The 24,608-nt window shown below is 32.1% G+C and overlaps 1 protein-coding gene across 1 annotated transcript in view; it reads left to right on the top strand.

Annotated features, from left to right (window-relative positions):
• The first annotated feature begins 1,178 nt into the window (after positions 1 to 1,178).
• The window catches only part of LOC120076142, a 30,904-nt gene continuing 7,474 nt past the window's right edge, over positions 1,179 to 24,608 (top strand). The window contains exon 1 of the mRNA XM_039029916.1: positions 1,179 to 1,273. Within this exon, the coding sequence (XP_038885844.1) occupies positions 1,179 to 1,273 (95 nt within the window). The remainder of the gene's footprint in view (positions 1,274 to 24,608) is intronic.

Below are 24,608 nucleotides of genomic sequence, written 5' to 3' on the forward strand. Positions count from 1 at the left end.
TCACTCTATCTCTTGATACGGAGTGATCGTGCATTGGTGGGAGTAACTTTTTCTTGACGAAGTACAACCACATGTTTGCTTCAGGCACTAGGCTGTGTGGCGATAGCATCTTGACCCCTTTTGCTGAAGTAGACCACTTCGTCCCTGGAAAAGCTACCATCTTCAATGCCTCTTTCTATTCTTCAAATGTAGGCGCTTCTATCACTCGGTTGTCTTCAGCGTTGAGGATATCTTCCAAATTATATAATTGATTTATCTTTTTAATGTCAAACCCGATAGTTGTTTCACTAACATCCGCTCGGTATTGATCTTTGTGAGGTTTTCCCTTATAAAATGTGGTCATTATTGATGGTTTGACCGTTTTTGCCTCTTAGAAGTCTTTCCATCCCAATGGGCTGATCACATCTATGATGAATGAAGGAAAATGTGCATTTTCAGGGAAGAACCCCATCTCTATCAGTATTGAAGGCCTATTCTTAAGCATTATCTCTTCTACCACCGCAGGCGCTTTGCCCTTGTTTTCTCTTCTTGCCTTCGCTCTTTTTGGCGCCACTTCCTTCTTCAAGGTGCCGCCTACTTCAAACATTTTCTTCCTCCTTTATGCTTTCCTTTTCTTCTTTTCTTTTCTCAAAAGTCTATTTTCCTCATGATTTTCTTTTTCAAATTGCACTTGATACGCTCGGTCTTCTTTTTCAGGCCTTTTTATTCTCATCGCATTCTTCCCTCCACTCCTTTTCAAATTCAAGCGCGGAGATATCCACATTATCTAAGGATTTGTCTGATTGTGGTTGGGAAGATGCCCCTGCTTGTTCAATATCTTCATCGTGTATTTCATGGTGCATTTCTGTCACCGCGATGAGAGCTGTAGCTTCGATCCTTAGCCCTTTGAGGCCCTTTTTTACATTTTTAACCTTGCTCTCGATTTTCTCTAACAATTTCTCGGCAGATGATGTGGGAAAGATCACTTCATTGCTTCTCCTATTTCTCCCCATTGTGTTCTTTTGCTGCATAAGCTCGTTTTCTACATCTACAACATCAACGCATGCCACTTCCATCGCGTTGGTTTATCTTCTTGCCTTTTTCTCTTCGAATGCGATGAACATCCTTCCTAAGTGCTCTTCCTTGATGCCTAACGGGCTCTGTACTTTAGATGTTAGCGCCTCAGGGCCACACACCGCATGGCCATAACCATGTTGAGACATTTCAACACCAACCCTCTCCTTGCTCGGTTGGTTTACTACATTTCATCTTCGAGGGAGTCGAGTGATTTGAGGTTTTTCATAATATCTCTGTAGACTTCCCACTCGTCACATCGCCTCCCTTCATAGGCGTTGGATACTCTCGTTCGGAGGCATTCATGTGGTGATGAAGAATGAGACAATATTGGTTCAGGTCTACCGAGTGTGGGGTTGAAAGAGCGAGAAGACGTCACAGTGGGTGGTGGCGCATAAATCAGTGTGGTGTCGGCTGGAAAGGCAATGGGCTGAAGGCTGAATGAGGGGGAAACCACCTTATAAGAAGAGGAGGATGTGGTGGCGTGGATGGAAGAATGGGTGTTTTGGTGAGCCATTTATGGAGGAAGAGAGCTATAACGTTCAGAGAATGGGTTGGTTAGAAGGCTAGGGTTGCCGGAAAGTTCAGAAAGCTTTAGGGTTAGTTCGTTCAAAAGTACAGAGAGCTTGAGAGGAAGAAAGGGATTGGTTTAAATAAGCTTTCGAGTGGAATAGAAAACAATTTGATGTGCTGCTCGAGATTTGATGCAATGATGATTCATGCACAATAAATGGATGGGAAAGAATGTCAGGTGGAACGTCCCTTCATTTATAGTTCCCTCACCTACGATGAGTTTGATAAGGATGCGTTGGATTGCAATCCCCACCCCAAGCTCATTACAACACTTGACGCATCTAAACCCCGATCCTCCCCTCCCCAAATTTATCCAATCCTACCGAGCAATTAAATGTTCCAAAAGTAGTAAATTAAACGAAAGGCAAAGAAAAAACAAGAAAATCATAAAAGGATACAAAAAAAGATATAATGCATCCCTGAAAAAAAATTCATCGCTTCTCTAAAGGAACTTAGGAGAGAACCTTGAGGGGAAGCAAGATCATCCCAAATCCATTTTTCATTGAATGTAAGTTTTACAGTAAATTAAGAACAAGATATGCATTTACATAAATTATAGCATGCATTAATAAAGGAAAACTTAGGGTTTCAGAAACTCTTACCTTTGATGACTATTCTTCAAGAATTCCTCAAACAAGTCATGAACGGATCTCCTTCTCCAAAAAGGACATCACCAAACAGAGCCTCCTATATTCTCCTTAGGAATTGAGAATGGCAGAAGGTGTGGCCTCTGCCTTAGGGTTTTGGAAGAAGGAAGGAGATGGAGAGGAGGAGAGGGAGGAGAAGAACTTTTCTTCTCTTTTCGTTTTTCTAGAGAGTGATATTCTCTCAGTGTTTCATGGAGGAATATCAATTAGCACCATTCCTCTCTCTGACCCCTCTCATCACGTATTTGGCTGAGAGAAATTAGAGGGGGGAGGGAAGTTGTAACTCCCTCCCTTTAATTAATTAATATTAATTTAATAAAATAAAATAAATAATAATTATACATATAATAACAATATTATTATATGTATATAAACTATATGTTATATCCCATATAATACATAATCTATAGTTACATATTGTATCAAATACAATATAATCTATAGATGTATTTTCTTTCAACTATACATGACATTTAATATAAATCACATTTATAGTAAATTCACTTATATGAACCTCATTCATATAATTGATATATGGATCATATCCAAATATTTAATTCCTCTCAATATAAATCATATTTATATTAAATTTAATTACATGAATCACATTCATATAATTTGTATTTGAATCATATTCAAATTCCTCTCATATTACTTTATATTATAATGTATCAAATACATTATATTAATTATATCACATATATAATTAATTCCCTTAATTAATTTTAACACTTCAAATTAATCCAAAAATAATTCTCAATTAAATCTTGTTGAGCTACAGAGGGGACCTTATGGACCTGTAGATTGAAACTCCAATGGTACTTGGATAATTAATTAAACTCTTTAATTAAATTACCCAACATCCATTAACTGCCAGTCATTCTACTACAGACCGATAGCTGCACTTTTTGCATTATAGATAATTTTTTATGTCCATTGGATATAACCAATCAATAGTGTGATGACCCTTCACGAATTGATCGTAAGTACAGTTACGCCAAAATTATCGTTTTGCCTCTGTAGTTACATATAACTCCTTAAGTACTACGGGTCCCCCTAATGAACAATAAATCATAGTCTAATTATGACCAAGTCCCTCTTGGGCAAGGAGAGGGTGTGGTCAATATGTTCAAGCCCTGGAATTAGTCCTTAAGGGAGCAATTTATCTACTTGTCCCTGCATCGAGGAATGAGTGAATTCCATCTCATGTAGCTGTGTTCCCAGCTCCCCAGTCAGACGAATCCTCAAAATGGTAAGATTATTGAGTTGGCAATCTGGCCACTTTCACCATACAAATCAAAGGACCGCCTTCATGAGCAGGAGTGCACAACTCACTCAAGATTCAGGTCATATCACCTATGGTCATCCTAGTGAAATGTAAGTCTCTATTATTAACGACGTTATATAAAGAGACTAATCATTTCGTGGTTAAGTCTTATACAAACTTTTTGTATAGGATACCCCTGCTCACACGTCTCTATATGAATTATCAAGATCAGATCATTTGTAGTACTTTACAACACTTGTAATACCTACAAAGCGAGCCATATCCATAGTGTCACCAAGATAAGGTACCCAACCTTATCCATCTACTACAAACCGTTTAGGTTATTATTTAAACAAGATCCACTTGTATGTATCTACATACTTGTTTAAATTACATAAAACAACCTAGGATCTTAATTTATTAGATCGAGTATATGATTATAAAATAAAACTTATTTTATTAACAACAATATGTTTATACAAAGTTTACAAACTACGAGATTACAAGGAGATTCAAGGCACCAACCAACATTTCAGCACCGGGACGCCTCGCACTTTATTACTCAAGTTTTCCCAAATCTATGGAGGCCTTTTCATGATCAAACTCGCCTCTATAGTAAGGTTTGATTCTTTGACCATTGACCTTAAATATGTTTATTCCATTCTTCATGCGTCAGCTCTACCGTTCCATGAGGGTAGATTTCTTTTATGATGAAAGGTCCTGACCGTCGGGACTTTAGTTTTCCTGGAAATAAATGCAATCTGAGTTAAATAGTAAAACTTTTTGATCAATTTCAAAAGTTTTCTTGCTGATGCGTTGGTCGTGCCAACGCTTCATGCGTTCTTTATAGATTTTGGCATTCTCGTAAGCTTGCAATCATCACTCATCCAATTCCAACAATTGTAGTTTTTTTGCTTCACCTGAAGCTTCCATGTTGAAGTTGAGTTTATTTGTTGCCTAAAATGCTTTATGTTTGAGCTTTAAAGGCAAATAAATAGCATGCCTTTCCAAAGACAATCGCATATGGGGACATCCCAATAAGTGTTTTGTATATGGTGTGATATGTCCATAATGCCTCACCTAGTTTTTGCACCCAATCCTTGCGCGTGACTTAATAACCTTCTTGAGTATTTACTTGATTTTGCGATTGGACACCTCAGCTTGACCATTTGTTTGATGATGGTAAGTTGTAGCTATCTTATAATGAACATTATACTTGACCAAGAGCTTACTTATGATGTGGCTGATGAAGTGAGTTCCTTCATCGCTTATGATAGCGCGATGGGTGCCAAAATGAGTAAAGAAATTCTTTTGCAGGAACTTCCAAACTGTGGCCGCATCGTTTGAGGCACATGAAATTGCTTCAACCTATTTCGATAAATAATCGACAACTACCAGAATGTAGCTATGGCCATTGGAGAGTGGGAATGGGCCTATAAAATCAATTCTTCATACATAAAATAGCTCAACTTCTAGAATGACGTTTAATGGCATCACATTCCTTTTAGAAATGTTCCCTGTGCCTGGCACCTACCGCATTTTATGACGTATTGACGGACGTCCTTGAATAATGTAGGCCAGTAGTCCGTTTTGCAGTACTTTTGCCGCCGTGCAGTGGCCACCGTATGGTGACTCATGACATTGGTACATAATGCAATGAAAGATGTCTCAATAACACATTGTCTTAAAATATTATAAGGGCCTCTCTTGTACAGATGTGGCTCATCCTAGTAGTAGAACTTGCAGTCATGCAAGAGCTTCTTTTTCTGTTGTGATGTATAATTCCTTGGAAACTAAGTTAATTATCTAAAATTACTGAGTTTAAATTTCCCTCTCATTTGGAAAATTGGGATTAAATTAAAATAATTGAAAAACTTTTATTGGTTAAATTGAATTTAACTGATTAGATATTCGAACTGATTATCTTGAAAATATTGAATTTTGCTCCCATTTGATTTTGGATTTTAGGGCCAACTTAAAAAAAATTAAAAGAGATAATTAATTTCATATGGTTTTGAATTGATTTAATTTGTATCAAATTGATGGATCTTATGCCCTCTAATTTTGGTTTTTGAAGCCTAAATTAAGATAATTTGAAAAGTTAATTGATTTATAAATTTAATAGTATATTTGGAGATTTTGGAGATATTATCATAAAATATTTTATTTATCTTTTCAAATTTGGAAAAAAAAATAAAAGAATTAAGATTTTTTTTTTCAAAATTAAATGAGCGTGAAAAGAGACCAAAAATTGGGAGAAATCAATTCGATTTTTCAGCGACAGCTTCCACAAAATTATCGATTTTTGGAGTTTGAACTGTTGGATCGTGCTCAAATTTGGTCAGTCTGTTAGAGACATATAGAATTTCATTTTGAACGATTGGATCATTGTTTGAAGGTCTGGTTTGTTCGTAATAGCTGCTGAATAAAACCTGTAAAACTAAAAATTTCCCTTCTCTCTCAGTCTCGCAAACCCTCCTCATGCAAGACCCTCACTACCAGCTGCTAACGTAAACAATTTATACCATCCGACAGCAACACCCGCTGCCTATCTATGGTAGCCATGAGCCGATGCGCCATCAGCCGCCACTATCTTTTCCAAAATCTTGAGAAAAACCTTGGGTAAGACTTATTTTTTCCTTATAATTTAGGAGGTGAAATTCACCCATTTGATTTTGGGTTAAATTAGTAACCTCTTTTTGGTGTGAAACTTAGATTAAAGATTTGAAAGTTTTGAGGCATTGACCATCAAGCTAGAGACCATTTTTCGTTTTGTAGAAAATTAATAATGGTCGGTAAGTTCTGGGTAAGAGCGGTTGAGTTTAGAAGGTTCTCGACTGCTCATTAAATTTTGGTTTTCTTTTTGGTTGATGCCGATTATATTTGGAATTTAGATCCAAGATTGGAGTACTTCAAAGTGTGCAATGTGCTGTCCAGCGGATTCGAGTTCGTTTGGCAGGTAGTTTGGTAAACATTGTGATCCTTATTGTTGGTTGTCGGCCACTTATTGATTATTGGACTAAAAGAATGGTTTAATTTTAAGTTTTTTGAAGGTTCTAAGTCGTTATCCATTGAGTTTTAAAATCTGCTAAGAGGATATTTTGGAGTTAAAATTCTGCGAGTATTTGTTGATCAAGTTTCGTTTGGGTAAGTTATTTAGTGACTGTTTGATTAAATTTGTATGTTTGGGTCCTGGTTCCAAAGACTGAAATTTAGTATTATGTCTGTGTTAAGGGACTTAATTCAAGACTTATTTGGTTGGAGATCATTAGCTTGGATTAATATATGAATTTGACTTCGAGGTAAGTAATTTTACTACTAGAACTACCCACGGGCCAGACACTGGATGTATGCTAGCATGATGGTTGAATGTTATGGTAGAATGACAGCATGATGAACTGATAGTTTAGTATAACCGATGCGTGTTCTTGCTTGAGGATCTGAAAGATGTATTTGTGCACATAGATACTTGAATGCTAGCATGAGATGGTATTGATTTCATGAGGTTGTATGTGATATGTTGATATTGAGGCACGTGTATGTTGTAGAGCCATGATGTTGAGGCAGATATATATGTCATAGAACCATATTGTGATAATTATAGTGTCGAGCCTATGATAGTGATTTTACTGATTAGTTAGAATGCCCACTAGGTTTGTGTTTCCTTCGAAATTCACCAGTTTGTGTTTCCTTTGGGATTCACCAGTTTGTGTTTCCTTTGGGATTCATCAGTTTTTGTTTCCTTCGAGATTCACCAGTTATTGTGTTTCCATCGAGATTCACCAGTTTGTGTTTCCTTCGGGATTCACTAGATATTGTGTTTCCTTCGGGATTCACCAGTTTGTGTTTCTTTCGGGATTCACTAGTTATTGTGTCTCCTTCGGGATTCACCAGTTTATGTTTCCTTCAGGATTCACCAGTTATTGTGTTTTCTTCGGGATTCACCAGATGTAGTGGGCATATTTAGCTACAGTAGGATAGAACTCAGTTTTTCATGTATGTATGTGTCCCATGAAGACTAGGACAATTTATATGTTCCACGAGAGGTAGGCATCTAAAGGACATAGATGTCTAACTTGACCCCAGTAGTGGAGTTACTTATTGAGTATTTTATACTCATTCTTTCTCATGTTGTTGTTTCAGGTAAAGGTAGAGATGCACTAGCGATGGACAAACGGAATTCGTTATCGAGCCACTGGGACTAGTTTTATGCTTTCGCTCATGAGATTTAGATTTCCTTTTATGTTTTTCTTAACTTTCAGTTTTGATGTTTAAAACTTACTATTAAGAATCGTTTTCAGACTTATTTATTATCATTTATGATTTATGAGTACCCTACTGTTGTTTTTAATGTTTGAATTTAATGAAAGTCTTCTGAACTTACCTTATTTAATTAGCATTTATTTCACCATAACAGAGTGTCATTTTAAGTTCCATGCATGCACGTATTTAGTAAAAGCCTAACTTAAGTCCTAAGGGGTTAGGTCGTTACACCCTAGGTCTCGCATTTTTTGAGGAATTATTGTGCTGCAATCTTGCGTCAATGCCACTGTCTTGTAATTGCCTATTTTTCTCTTTTTGGATATAATATCCTTAAGGAATTGGGCATATGCTAGCATTTGTTTTAACGCCTCTATGAGTGGGATATTAATGTGTAGTTATTTTAACACTCCTAGAAAGCGTTGAAACTAGCATTCATCATTTTTCTTTCTTAATCTCTGTGGGAATGGAGATAGTTGTATCTCATTTGATGTCGTTGATTTAGAAGTTGTTGCAGATGTGTCTCTGTGTTCCTCTTGAGCTTCATGTGATGGCTGAATGTTGCTTTTATCAGAAGAATATTTGTGTGCTTCTTCAGGGGATTTATTTGACTTTTCCTTCACGGTTTTTGTTGTGATGCGTCCACTCCTTAATGTCACTGTTTAACATTTTTCTTTTCTTAAATTCCCCACACTACGAGGGATCTCTGTGGTGCTTGAAAGTGAACCTTGCGGTCTATTCTTCAATTCCCCTACAATTTGTCCCATTTGGATTCAAGGTTGCAAATCGACGTCTCTTGGTTTTGGAGAACCGATTCATTCTTTTGTATATATTCCTTCAACAACATTTTCAAAGGTAAGGTGGCTGGTGGTTGAGATTAGCTGGTTGCTTGTTGATGCCCATTTTGTCTTTGATGGAACACAGGTGGTCCATTTCTAGGGGCGTTGTGAGAGTATCCTTGTGGTTGCTGATTTCCTCCCCATGAAAAGTTTGGGTGATTTCGCCAATCAGGGTTGTAGGTGTTGGAGAAAGGGTTATTTTTGATAAAGTAAACAGATTGTGGGTTGCGCCGATATACTTCAAAATAATGAGGTTCTTCACAAAGAATGCAACTTTCATTAGTCATTTGAGTAATTGCGTTCACTTGCACATTTCTTGCGCTAGATTTGGTCATGGTCATCGCCTATAGTAGGTTAGTCATCCCGCTCACTAGCGTTTGAAGCATTGCGATGGCATCATTACTCTACCTGTCATTTGACCATGAACCATTTTCTTTCCAATCTTCATAATTCGAGATTCGATCAAGAATGTTTTTAGCTTTAACATATGTTTTTTCCAACAACCCACTTGCTACAATGACATTAACTTCTATTTACGATGCTGAGTTTAGCCATAGTAGAAAATTTCCATTAGTAGGTAGTCAGGGAGTTCTTTATATAGGCAGTCTCTTACTTACCTCTTGAATCTTGCCCACGTATCACTGAGCGTTTCATTTTCTTCTTGCTGAAAATTTGTAATTGCCTTTCTTCTCTTCACATTTTCTGTTAATGGGAAGTATTTTGTCATAAACTTTTCTACTACTTGCTCCCAAGATGTGTGGTTCAAGTGAGTATGCCCACTTTCTGGAGTCATCGCACAATGAAAACGGGAATAATATGAGTCAAACTTCTTCCAGAGTGATGTTTGGTAATACAAATGTATTGCGGATTTCAATGAAACTCCTTAGATGGGCATGAGAATCTTTGCCACGCCTTCCCCCAAACTGGCCAGCTGCCTGAATCATTAGAAGCATTATAGGCTACATTACAAATATGGTTCCATCTAAAGCTAGTCGTATGATTCCTTGTGAGAAATCATACAAGTTAAGTGACACATAGTCCTTGATGGGCCTATTGCAATCATTTGCCAAAAGAATAGGGTTGACAAGGAGAACAACATTATTATTGATCACTGCACGCGATTCTTCCAGATGATCTCGCTGATCTGCCATTCTTTGAGCCCTATTCCTTTTTCGTCTATTTTCTCCTTGTCTTCTGCGAAAAGTCCTTTCGATTTTCGGGTTGTATACAAGCTCGGACGTAGATCCATCACTCATCTTCTTCACGGGCAAAGGTACGATACTCCAACAACCGAGATCTGCAAAAATAAAAAACAATAGTCTTAGCACACTTGGTTACCGTATTCCCCGACAACGGTGCCAAAAATTTGATGCGTTCATATCATGCGATGAAATGGATCGTGAAAATTGGGTTCTAACGCACTGTTTTATCTAGTTAAACCCAAGTATAAGCTCAACTAGGATCTTGGTAAGTCTAGGGTCGAACTTAGGGATTGATTTATTGTGAATGTGTTGACCATTAATGTTCTAATCTTGATGTAATTTGAACACTAAACAGTGTATGTGACGTATTTTGATACTATTATAATGCTAAGATTAATTTTAGTAATGGATGCGATAGGATTTTCACTTTAAGTGAAACAATGTATGCGATGAATGTGAAATTCAAATGAGAGATGGTAGGGTCGAGAAGAATATTCACTAACATTCCATAAGCAAATATATAAATCATGCAAGTTCAAGCAGTGCACTCGATATTATAACCTGCACCTTTTAGCGTACATAGCCACCAATCCTATTTCTAGGATGCATGCGATGAGTGTATATTGTAAAAGATATTTCTTTATTTTTAAAGAACCTCTCTTCTTTTTTTATGAGTTCTAAATCTCTAGTTCATTCAAACCTAGATTTAATCTACTTAGAATAATCTCTCGAATTATTCAAACATTTCAATAAGTATGCATAAAACAAGTTGAACACATGGTTTAAATATTGTTTAGTTCATGTTAGCTGCTTCTCAATCCATGAATGATTTAGTTACCCATAATGAAAATAGAAATAATAGGCGAGGAATAAACTGAATATGTATTCATATTAAGAAAAGAGGTTTTTCAACGTTTATACAATATAAATATACTAAGATAGAAAATAGAGATAGAGAAACAAGTCGTGGTGTGCAATTTCTTACTTTCTTCGGCTTTATCAATAAGTGTTTCACTAGAGTATTGAGAATGAAGTTCCTTTTCTGCCTTCAGAGGTGATTTTTAAGTTTTCCCTCAAGATCTACAAATGGTAGAAAGAGGAATGGAGTCTTTTGTAGAGTTTTCTTCCTATCCTCCCATGTTCTTTTGCATGGCGATTTCATGGTGTATTTGTAGGCGTTCAGAGGTAGCTTTTCCTCTCTTACTAATGATTGTGCTGATAAGGTGCATTAAATTTTATACCCTGATGCAACCATCTGCTGCGCGTTAGAAGTTCATTGGTTTTGTAGTAAAGTTTTCTTATCAGCTATCACTTGATCTTTGGTTTGTCCAACCGCCCACATGTCATGTCATATCTCATCACCTGATACCACCGACTTGGCTGACTATGCGATCATATATTGGCGTTAAGAACTCATGCAATCGCATCGACATATTTTCTGCACCAAACAAAGTATGATTTTTAACCTTTTGTAGATAGATTAAGTTTTTTCATTTGTATGATCGCATAATGTAATTATTTCCATAAATTCCTTATCAAGTTGTTGCATTTTCAAAGCTTTTTCCTAATTGTTTTAGATAAAAGAGGCAGAATAACTTGTATTTCTACATGTTATCACATTTCAAACACGGTTTTCTTAAACCCAAACTACCTAAACCTTCTGGCCTAACTCCCAAACTTAATATTACCAGATTTAACATTTCAAACCTGCGTGCCAAACACCAATGTTTGTTTTCATATTTCTTTCTTTCTTTTTTCTTTTTTTTTTTAGAAAAAGAGGAATAACCAAGGAACTCAAGGAAACGAACCAAGCACGGAGAACGGACTATCCTTGTTTAACGTAAGAAAGATTCAAACTAACACATCTCGCCGTCTTCCATAGAAAAGACCCGATAACTCAACAACCCCCTCTAATCAGGCTGCAACTCGAGTTAACTTATGCGCAACCGAGATCCCAATACGATTACAAAAAGAGAAACTAACACGCTCAGAGCATTGAACTTAAAACATAATAACAAAATTGATCTTCGACAAGTCAACAATCTCATGACTCAAAATCTCCTACAAGTCAACATGTCATGTTTACTTTTCTTTATTGTGTGTATATATATATATTCTTGAATGTCACCCTTTATTACAAAAATATCTTTATTATTTAAAAAATTCAATATTATCCTTCACATCTTATAAATGTTAAGTACTTCTTGGAGTAGAAATTATTTACAATGTCGGCCGAAAAGCCTCTAATATAAATTGTGATCCGAATACCGTGCCACAAAATTCTAAGTTACCATCACACTCGTTCGAATTCTCAAATTTCATTCAAAATTCTAATGAATTTCTTACTCCAACAAGATTCAAGAGTTTTTTTTTTTAAAAAAAAAAAAAGCTGATATATATGTTAAATTACAAGTTTAGTTTTAAAACTTTGAAGTTTGTGTCCATTTAGCCTCTAAGCTTTTAACTAGAGTGTCTTAACAAACAAATTTTGATTTTGTGTCCAATAAGTCCCCAAACTTTAAAAAGTGATTAATCATTAAACTTTTGATTTTGTGTCCAATATATCTTTAAAATTTCAATTGTGTGTTTGTGACCTAAAAATCTATCAATCTACTAGATACAAAATTGAAATTTTATATTTTTGTTAGTTATGAAATTAATAGATCAATTAATTATTAAAAATTTTAAACATGACAGCAAGTCAGCAAGTCAGCAAGTCAGCAACTTGAAAGCTTATAACTATATTATACCATTTTTAATTTAAAGACCATTATATACAAAATTAAGAGATTTAAAATCAATTGAACACTTATAAAAGTTCGAGAACAAAATACACTCTATTCTTAAAATCTTGAAAATAAACTTGTAATTTAATACACAATAAATAAATAAGTAAATAAATTACTCAGGTAAGTTACTGATTTTTTTCGAACTGGTGGAAGAATCACATCCCAATACCAAATATTAAAAAAATAAATAAAATAAATAAATAAAAATAAAAATAAAAATGGCTTAGTCAGCATAGTCAAAAAGTTGGTCGACAATGTTGGGTAAATGATTTTGAGGTAAATTTATTTCTATTTATATCGACAATCACGTTTTTTCTAGTTATCAAATTATTCAAGTCGATGATTACGTTTTTTTTAGTTATCAAATTATTCAAGTCGAAGCAGTATATAGGTGCGATATAGATCATAGATATGAAAAATCACAATCGTAACGGTGAAACTATGTTTGGACGAACAATCACGTTTCGTACCTTTTAAAATTTCATAAATTTCTATTTTGTATTCCCTTTTCAAATATTTACCATTCTAAATTTTTAAAAAAATAATTTTTTTCTTACCATACAATTATATATACATATATTCATTATAATTTATTTAATTTCATAATTATCTTTCAATTATTCATTCTCTAAATGTTCTCTAAAAATAATTATTTTAAGTCCATAAAATCCAATTTTTTAGAATTAAATATTGAAATGGAATGTTTAATCTTAATCAATAATTGAAAATAAATAAATAGATGTTCTAACCTCTTATTTTTTAAAATGAAAATTTAGATAATTAATTGGAATAATCTAAACCAATCTAATCCAAATATTTTATAGTTGGGTTGGGATCATCATTTAATTAGTATTACCGCATAAACATTATTATCCATAATTAGATAAACCTCTAAACTACTACAATTCTTTTCTTTTATTTTTATTTTGAAGATTCAAATCCCACACTTTATTATAGGGATATTAAAAAAATCCGATGCTCCGAAAAAATCAATCAACCAAATCCAACCAATGCAGTTTGGATTAGGTTATCAACTCATTTGATTTGAGATAGGTTGGGTTTAAATCAATGAATTTTTTTTTTTGTTAGGTTGATTCTAGGGTTCACCTAAAGTAATCCAAATCAATCTGAACCAATGCGAACAAACACAAATTTATTATTTACTTAAAATTGTATTTTTTTTACTTATGATACAACTATATACATATATATTTATTTTTATTTTGTTTAATTTCATTATCTTTTAGATAATTTATTCTTTAACAATTCATAAAAATAGTTTTATAGCACTTTGAAAATAAAACTTGCATTATATAAATTGAAATGGAATTGTTAATCTTAATTCAATATATAAAAATAATTAAATCAAATTTCTACATATTAACATTTTACTTATTTTTAGAACAAAAAATTAAATAAATAACATGAGCAATCTGAACCAATCCAACCCAAATATTTCATGGTTGGGATGGGTTGGGTTCTTTTTTCAATAAAGGTTATTTAAGTTAAGAAATTTACCATCCGAATAATTAGGTTGGGTTTAAAAAGTATTTCAACCCAACCTAATTCACCCCCGACCCACAAACACCTCTAATTCATCACATATTCAACATGTTTTTTTTTTTTAAAAAAAAAGTACCAATTCTAGAAACATAAATCTTTTATATATCTTTCCTTTTTCTTTCTAGAAGATCATTTGGGGTCTCTTTTTAATGGGTTTTGTCCATATCCTTTGAATCAATTTGCTCCATTGTTCTATATCCATTTTATATTTCAGGAATAGATGATATTAATAATTAATTGGGTTGCATATTATTTAAATATTAAAGCTATATATAGCTACCTATTAAATTTTCCACCTTATGTGAAAGAAAGAGAATCTAATATAGAGGGGGAATCAATTCCATCTTATAATTAGGTATGGTGAGAATTTTTCTATATTTGGAGAAAAAATAATTTTGACATTTTCACTTATTTTATACTGTGGTTTCTTTTTAATTGGATGCAGTAAAAAAAAAAAAAAAAAAAGTTACAAACATATCAATGGTCTAAAAGTGAAAAATATAGCTATGGAAGAACATCTCTACTTATATTATGAGGTCTTTTAAGTGAAAGTCGGTTGGTCATTTGAAGTTTGTAAATAATGGCACATTTTCCATAAAAAATTAAGTTATTTCATTTTATTTTTTCATATATCCAAAAAAAAAAAAGTAATTTCAATAATTCACCTCTATCATATGTTTTAAAAGAAACTGTACCTAAATTTACGAACACCTATTTGACACACAATTGAAAATTTAAAGATTTATTAGACATTTTTGAAAGCTTAAATAACAAATATATAGTAGAATGTTTGTGAGTTTTTAGGTTGAATTGAAGCACTTTTTATGCTCAACTCAATTATTAGGTTATAATTTTTTTTCAACCCAAATACCCTTATTAAGTAATTAACTCAACTCGACATGAAACATTAGACACTTTTGAAAGTTCATCGAAACAAATAGACATTATGGTACTTGTGGGTTTGGTCGAGTTGAAACACTTTTTAGATCAAATACAGATTGTTTGAATTGTAAGTTTTTTCAATCCAAATAACCCTATTAAATAACGAATCCATCCCAACACAACTATAAAACAGTTGGATTGGATCGATTCGGGTTATTCATGTTATTTATTTATATTTTTATGAAAAAGAAGTTAGATGTTATATGTAAAAAAATTATTTAATTATTTTCATATACTAAACTAAAATTATCGACTCAATTTCAATTTATATCAAGAATTTTTTCTCTCTAAATGGTTAAAAAGAATGTTTTTATGAGTTGATGGAGATTAAATTACCCAAAAAGACAATAAAATAGAAATAAATCTATGTTTTTAGAAATTTTTAAGTTGAGTTGATCGAGCATTTTCGATTCATCAGATTTTTTTAACAATTTTAAGAGACACAAACATCAAAATTTATGGACTAAACTTGAAATTTATGTTTATTTTCGCCCAATTTTCTTATATTATTTTTTTCACTTTCTTAAATAAACATTTGAATTCTTAATTAAATTCATAAAACAAAAACAATTTTAAAAAAATAATAGTAGAAAGTGAATAATAAAATAAAATAACTTAAGAATCGTATCTATAAGCTTAATTTCAAAAAACTAAAAACCAAATACTTATCGAACACACGAAAGGGTCGTTCATTTGGCCACAACTTCAATTACACGGAGTGGGCTATTATACCCATTCATAGATCATTTGGGGCAGAAACTATCCTAAGACTATAATACAATCTAAATATTATTTTATAATCCCTAATTAGTTACAGTTAATACTATTTCAAAATCTCTATTTGCTGTAGTATTTACTATTTTCTACAGTTTTTACTATTTTATATTCATCATTTTTTTATTCTTCGCTACGGTGTTTACTATTTCATTCTCAAACTAAAATAGTTTACATCACAAAACTATACAATTATAACCCAAACTAAAATAATCTATATCCAAACACAACCTATTATAACCTAACTATAATAACTTGATTACAATAACAACTCTTTGTCCCAAACCCCTGCTCACTATTTTGGCCTCCAATTATAATCGCCGACGATGTCAATTATTATAAATTCACAATTAACTACAACAATATTATCTGACTTATTTTTTTTTTGTTATGATGTTAACTATTTTTTATTTATCCTTTCTTTGTGTTATGATATTTCCGTAGACTAATATAATTTATACTTAAAACACATATTATTATACCTATAAACAATAGTGACAAACTGAACACACGAAAGTTTGCTATACATAAGTTGAACAAAACCTTCTGCTCTGGAAAATCAATTCTAATCCAACCATTCAGTTGAATTCAAACCTTCTCCATTTTGGGCTTATTGGGCCTAAACTTGCAATACCTATCTTCGGCCCAAATTTCAATCCAACATTAATAAGGTAATCGTTTGATTCACCCCCACAATTATTGAACTAAAAAGAAAAATAATAACAATCAATTTTCTTTCCAGAAAAGACACAAATGTGAACATATATCTATGTAAAGGTAATAAGAGGAGAATTCTTCTCTTTTATTTTCACCCTTACAATTTTTTACCATTTCTATTTGTTCCTATTCTATCTTTTCCGTTAAAACATTTCTAACATATATCTCATCCATCAAACTCTTTCATCGAAATACCCTTCTACTAAAGGATTTCATTCCTTCTACAATAACTACCTTAACTTTTTTATAGGATTTTATTTATATTATTACCAAAGATTGAAATGGAATCAGAGCGGACATGACTCTGAAATCTAGGGCCATCGTTGATATGACCAAGTGATAATTTCAAAATGATAATTTCAGGTTGAATTTCAAAACGATAATTCTAGATTCTTTTTGTTATCTCTTTTATTTTTGTTTGAATTACTTTTTGGAGAAAATGTTAATGGTCCTAAAATTTTTACTTTGGTTAACCGGACGATTTTTTGTGACTTTGTGTAGGTGTTGAGAGGCAACGATTTATGACATCGTTAATATTTTAGAAAATGTTGGAGTAACAAATTGGTTCTTGTTGTACTCTTTGTTCTTTTAGATGCATGTTTTTGTGCTTTTTTGTTTAGTAATTTCCATTTGATTATATTTTTTTGAGGAATAATTTTCATTTTCACTTAATTCTTTATAGAAAGACGAAGAATCCATATATTTTGATAAGATTTTTTGGCATTCCCAAGGCCGTCCGACAACAAGGTATCTGTATTCATTTGTTAAAATTCATATTTACTTTTTTTAAAATACATTATATATATATATATATATATATATATANATATACAATCATTTTATTTTTATTAAATTCTTATGTTACTCTTTGTCAATACTATGAGTCTTTTCGAGTGTAGGTATCCATTCAAAAGTTAATAGATGTGACAATTCTAATTTTTAATTTACAAAATATATTTTTATGTTTCAAAATTAAAGTTTTATGTAGAATATATGCAACTGGTGTTGACGGGACGCTAATCTTCGAGCGTATGCGTTTGATGAGCATTGATTGATGCAAATGATGCTAACAAGATGTGAGGATGATGGATACACATCGAACAGATGCTTCTTTTCATGTAGGTGTGAGATGCATACATAAAACAATAAGTTTGCTTATGTTCTCACTACAAGAAAAGAGAGTTTTAATAATAATTTTTTTAGCAGCACGTGCAAATTTTGTCACTAAAGGTCAATTTATAACAACGTTTTGCAAAAATGTCATAAAAAATTCATTATTAGCAACATATCTTAAATTTGTGTCACTAAAAGAATTAGCAACACACCCATCAACGCCACTAAACATTAAAACTTTTAAGCAATACATTAAGATGAAAAAATGTATATATTATTGTTTAAAAAAAAAATTGTGGCTTTCCTAATTTTTTGACACTCATTCCTTTCCCTTCTCCCCTCTATTCCTTCCGTCCCTCTTAACTCATGCATCACTGCCAGGACGAACAGAGGTTTCTGCTCACCGCCAGCAACGAACGCTGTTGTTTACCGTTGCAAGAACCTGCTGCGAACCCACGAGATGAATGGCCTGCTGCGCAAAAATGGAACTCCTTGTTGCAAAAGGAACACCCTACTGCCAATATATCGCCAATGAATGGACACCTACTGCGAACGGATCGCTGGTGAACAACCTCCCTACTGTGAATGGACCATTGGTGACCGGATGTGTTGTCGAACCCACTCATTTTGGAACTCACACATCACAACCAATGAATGGGTTGAAATAAACCTACGAGATATTTGTTTCCACGTGATCCCACTCATTTTCAAGTGATTTTTGTGTGAAATTTTTATCAATTAGTACACATTTAACCTCGATTTCCAGACTCACGCAGCTCTTTGATGATTCCCACCTTCTTCTAACCACAAGGCACTTGTTTTTAGTGAACTACCCATTTTCAAGTACTTTTATGTGAAATTTCCATTAGCTAGTACACTAGAAACACTTTTCGATAGTTTTCTACCTTTCGACAAACTAGAAACAACTTTATTTTCGATAACCCACTCATTTTCAAGTTATTTTTATGTGCAATTTCCATCAATTAGTATGTATTTTATTAGTATATTTAGCCAATCAATTTTTCATCAAGAGCTTATTTTACGAACTCAACAAGTTTTAATTTCTAATTTTAAGAACATATGGGTTTGGTTATTTAGATTAATGCATGTTAGTTTCTTTATTTGTTGAGAAATGCTTCTTGTATATTAAAGATAATATGATAAAGAATTGAGAACCTTTGTACAAAATCCCTAAAATTGAAGTTAAGTTTAAGAATTTATGGATAGTTTTTCCCTAAAATTGAAGTTAAGTTTAAGAATTTATGGATAGTTTTCAATCTTTCCTTATATTAGTTCATGAAAAATAGAAAATTTGGTAAAATAGTTTTTTTTTTGCTGGTAGTGCAACAACTCTATTTAGGTATCTTCTCTCACTTTGAATATAGTATAGGGTAGTTTTAATGATTTGTAGCAAGTGATTTTAGCTTCGATTAAAAAATTTACTATATATCCCAACTCATCAATTTAAAACTGAATGTTATTAGTAATTTAACGTGGTATTGAAACATCTAGTAATTTAACTTTAAAATTATTTTGATCGCCTATTTTACAATTTACATATGACTTAGACTCCATTTTGATTTATAACTTAGGTACTTATTTGTATTTGTCCCCTCCCCCTTCCCCCTACTTTGTTTGGTCCATTTTAGTATGACACTAAAAAGTCATCCATCTAGTATGAGTTTTCTTGTTTGTGTTATGTTCTATGTTAATGAGTTTTCTTGAATTGGCGATGTTTAGCATGAGTATTCTATGTTATGCTTTTGACCCCCTAATCATATTTAGCATGAGTTACTTTGTTTGGTCCCTTTTAGTATGTCACTATGAAGTCATCCATCTAGAATGGATTTTCTTGTTTGTATTATCTTCTATGATAATGAGTTTTCTTGAATTGGCAATGTTTAGCATGAGTTTTCTCTATTGTGCTTTTGACCCCCCAATCATATTTAGGATAGTTACTTTGTTTGGTCCCTTTTAGTATGACACTATGAAGTCATCTGTCAACATGAGTTTTCTTGTTTGTGTTATGTTCTATGTTAATAAGTTTTCTTGAATTGGCAATGTTTAGCATGAGTTTTCTCTGTTTTGCATGGTTTTTGTTATTGATATTTAGAATATGGTCGTGCTTTTGACTCCCCCTCCCCCTCCCGCCCAAATCGTATTTAGGATAATTACTTTGTTTGGTTCCTTTTAGTATGAAATTTAAAGTTCATCCATCAATTTTTTTATCCTTACGTGCTTACATATTTCACTTCTTTGATTTCCGGCTTTGATGTCTCGATGTCTCCCGTACAAGATGTTTAAGTTCAACTTGGAGATGGGAATGGATAGAATTGGTATTGGCATTTTATACTTTTATTTCACAGTGATATTGCAATGCTTCAAAGACCTTCAGTTGAAATTTTTGTAATGAAAACTTGTGATAGCTAGTATTCTTTTTGTGATAGATAGTGCCGATACTAAATTTGTTCATATTATTGAAGTTTATTGATATAACTTGTAGCCAAGTTAGTATTATTTCTTTTTGTTTCAGTGATAGTCTGTGATATTGGGAATATGTATCTTCAATTATAACTTTTGGTTTAAATATAAATTGATTAGTTGATTCTTGATTTGCTCAAAAGATTATTATATTTTAAATTTTATAACAAGTTTATATATTAAATTGTGTATTATTTTTTAATTAATAAAATACTTTTACTGACGTTTTCTATAAAGTCAGTAAATTGTATCTTTAAAAAAAGCATCCAAAAATTTACAATGGCATAAAATATTCATTTTACCAACACTTGCAAAAGATACTTACAATGATCATTGATCTACATCTAGCAACAGTCTTATATGTTGCTAAAACATAACTTTCAGTGACAAAATGTCAGTGTCACTGTATATGACAAATAGTGACAAATAATGTGTTGCTAAAGTTAATATTTAGTGACGTATATGCGTCAGTAAAAAATTACTTTTAGCAACGTGTGCTAAACACGCCACTAAAACCTTTAGCTACGCGACAATGACGACATTTACAATGACGTGCTTCTACGTATTGCTAATACCTTTAGTGGTATTTTTGGGCTTACAACAATATTTTTTGTGCGCTACTAAAACTAACTTTTTTTTGTAGTGTTAGTTAAACAAAAAGTATTTCATAGAGCTAAAATGTAGGGAAAAATACAAGAATTTTTAAAGAGACAAGTCTAAAAGTAAATAAAGTAGATTTATATATAAAAAAGTTCGAAGATTAAAATTATGCACATGCGCATAAATTAATTACGAATCTTGAATTTTTACTTAAAAACTAGAATAAAGATTTCAAAACAATTAAAAAAATTTGAAATTACTGAATTTCAGTAGAGATGATTAGTTCTCAAATTAAAAATTTACATGTATTGTATTGGTTTTTTAAAATTAAAATATAATCTTAATTTTTTAAGTAATATTATATTACATTTTTTCATAAATTTTATGGAGAATAAAACAAACTTCAAATAATATTTAATTATGATAAAATGATCTTAAAAAAAAAAAAAATAAACCTCTTTTAGTTACTTTAAATTAAGACAAGATTTTATGATGCTATAAAGAGAATATTTATCTTACTATTTAATTCTTAATTTTTTTTTCATAAAATCCTCTTTTGTCATTCTGTTCAAGTAGTTACCAACAAAAAATAAATTGTTTGGTACTCTACAAAATATAATATAATTTCTTTGTTAAAAAACGATAATATAAAAATATAAAAAAATTGTTATATTTTCTAACTATTAAAAGTTTATGGTAATTAAAATAAAAATAATAATAATTTATTTATTACAGACTAAAAAATCACTATAGTTAAAAAAAAATTTTAATAAAGACTAAAGCTTTACATGCATATCCACGTGTTTCTTGACTAGCATTTTTAAAATTTACGAAGAGGATTGATAGAATTTTTTTTCTTAAGAGAAAGGTTAATCATAAACTAACAACTAATAGGACTAATTTTAACTTAAAATCAGTCCTATTAATGATTTAAGAATGGTTCTACATTAATTTCATAAAATAAATTCAAATATGATTACCAATTTTCCACTCTTAAAATTCTTATAATACTACAATAAATCTGGCCTTTTACAACTAATAAAATTCATTGCTAAAACTATATTTTTGTTGAAAAACATTTTAGTAATTAATATATATTGTTGCATTTATTAGACGCTAAAGGCATTCGGTGAAAGTTTTTTGCAACTTTCTGAACAAAATCGTCGCATCATGCAACAATTCTGACCAAAGTCACAAGCTGTGACGTCCAAGATGCCTAAACGAAAGTCACAGGATGCAACGTTTACTACAAAGTCGTAGGATGCGATGTTCTACATTAAAAAGTTGATAGATGCGATGTTTTTATGTTCATTGCATTGTTCGTTGTCTATGTTCTCGATGCAATACATGATGTTTTAAGTTATGTCTCAAATTTTAATAATATTTTAAAAAAATTAGTGGTGCAAATCTATCGTACTATATTAGAATATGTTTATAAAATATTTCATATCCACTACAAAAAAAAAAAAAAAAAAAATCAACAAAGTTATTGCTACCAACAACTTCACAACTAAGTCCAAAATGTAGCCTACTACAAAGATTACAATAATAAGCTATGGTTTAGTCCTGCACACACGAATAGATACATGTTACATTATTTTAAAATGCAAGTCACATATTTCAACAATATCCAAAGTTAAATATCAAACTTAAACAAATTTACCATTTTACATAAGAAGATTAATCCATTTTATGTTATCACTCGGAAGTTGGTCTAAAACATAATTATCACGCAACTTAATTTCAAATCTAATTATTACAAAAACTTATCATGTCACAACAAACATAAATTCTCATTCACCAACTATAGTTTTCACAACAACAAATATGAAATATTCATTAGCTACTACATAATAAAAATTATAAACATATTTCTTAATCACGCATATTTTGCATTTATTCTTCTCTCTCCTCTCTCTCCCCCCCTAAAATATGTAGTTTTCATATATGTAATTTTCACCCCTAGAATAGTCGCTACAATTTCTTCATCACTCACTGGCGTACTTGAGTTTTCTAGCTCTAGTTTTAAGGCAATCATTTTTTTCCTATATGATTCAAAATAAACAAATAAATGTCATAAATATTAAAACATTTGAAACTAATATTATTTGTTAAAACACTTTAAATAATACTAACATATGCTTCATGTGTTGCATCGCCAATCCAACCTTTTGTAACAGAGCAATAAGTTTGGTAGAAGATGTCGATGGGACTTAAATAAGTACCATCATCCCCTATCTTCGAAAATATTATTCAATATTAGTAAGTAAAATAATATAGGTAACTATAGATAAAGTATAGTATCATAACTTTTGAGCTCGATGAGATAGAAATGATGTTGTTCCAGCATAATGATCGAAAGGAGTTTACTTCTACTACTTTTTGTTTTTGTTTTGATTTTTGTTTTTTGTTTTTTGTTTTTTGTTTTGTTTTTTTTTTTTTCACTTTTCGTGCATTATAATGTATAGTTATAAACAACTTGTTTATTTATATATTAGAAATTATTAATACTCCAATTTATCACACAAAAATTGTCATTCTTCAGTTGTAACACCTTTATACGGATGTTGACAAGCTTGCTCTGAATCACCCAATTTTCTATAATACTGGTATAATCTTGCTCTGTAGTCCTTAAATTGATTACCAATCTCATATCTAATGTAGCTTCTGATATGTGGTTGAGACTAGTATCTACTGCAAGATAACAATGTTATGACTTATGTTATAGCAATCCACAAGACAATTATCAAAATGTAGAATAGATAAAATAACACTAGAGATTGGTAACCCAATTTGGTGTAAATCACCTACGTCTGTGGTACAGTATACCCAAGGAAGATAATTTCACCAATGTTAATGATAAGTAATTACAGCACAATATTTATCTGTAATAGATGCACGACTACGGTGACTTTCGTATAACTTTATCACGCAACTAATAAACTAGGCTCCCCTAGGTGTGAGACTCATTCTCATGGTGTTTTAGACTCCCCCTAAGTTATATTAGTGAAGCAAATCTTAGGCTCCCTCTAAGATCGAGACTCTCTCTCTATAAGGCTTGAGCTTCCTTCAAGACGTGGACTCCTTTTCACTCGTGTTGTATCTTTCCTTCTAAAAGCTAAGTCCCCTTTGCTCGAATGGCCTAGGCTCCCCCTAAGCTTGAGAATCCCTTCTCAAAAGATCTTTTACTCTTGATGTGAAGAACACAAAGTACGTCTTTGAGAAAAAACACAACTTTGTCAATGTACTACAATGTTGACTTGATACACGTTGATTGTTTGATTCAATAAGAGCTTTTTACAATAATAAGAATCTTTTAAATATGAGCAGCAAAAACACATCGGACAACCCTAACTTCCATAGCAACCAAAACAACAACATTTGAAAATTATTTTCTTCGTCTTCTCCTCTTTCTTGGTCATGCTTAAAAAAAACTTGAGAAGATTTTACCAAGGGAGATATCATCCACATCGTCATCCTATGCATCAGAGCTTCCACTCTGACAAAGACCATTGTTCGTCACCTTATATTCGCCGTTTGAAGTGCGTAAGTGTACTTAACTTGAAGCTTAAGTCGTGTCTAAGGTCGAACGCAGGGATTTTATAATGTGACTCGTTGAATGATTAAATGATCTATTGTAGTAAAATGTAAATCGTAAGCAATGATGACGTGTTTATATTAAATATGTTAATAACTACAATGGTGATGGTGATGATGATGCGATGACTGTGAGATGATGACTAGGCGAGCAATACAAAAATAACAGGCGATGGAATGAGGTTGAAAAA

Source organism: Benincasa hispida, chromosome 1 (genome assembly GCF_009727055.1).
Source record: "Benincasa hispida cultivar B227 chromosome 1, ASM972705v1, whole genome shotgun sequence".
In the NCBI taxonomy this organism is placed as follows: domain Eukaryota; kingdom Viridiplantae; phylum Streptophyta; class Magnoliopsida; order Cucurbitales; family Cucurbitaceae; genus Benincasa; species Benincasa hispida.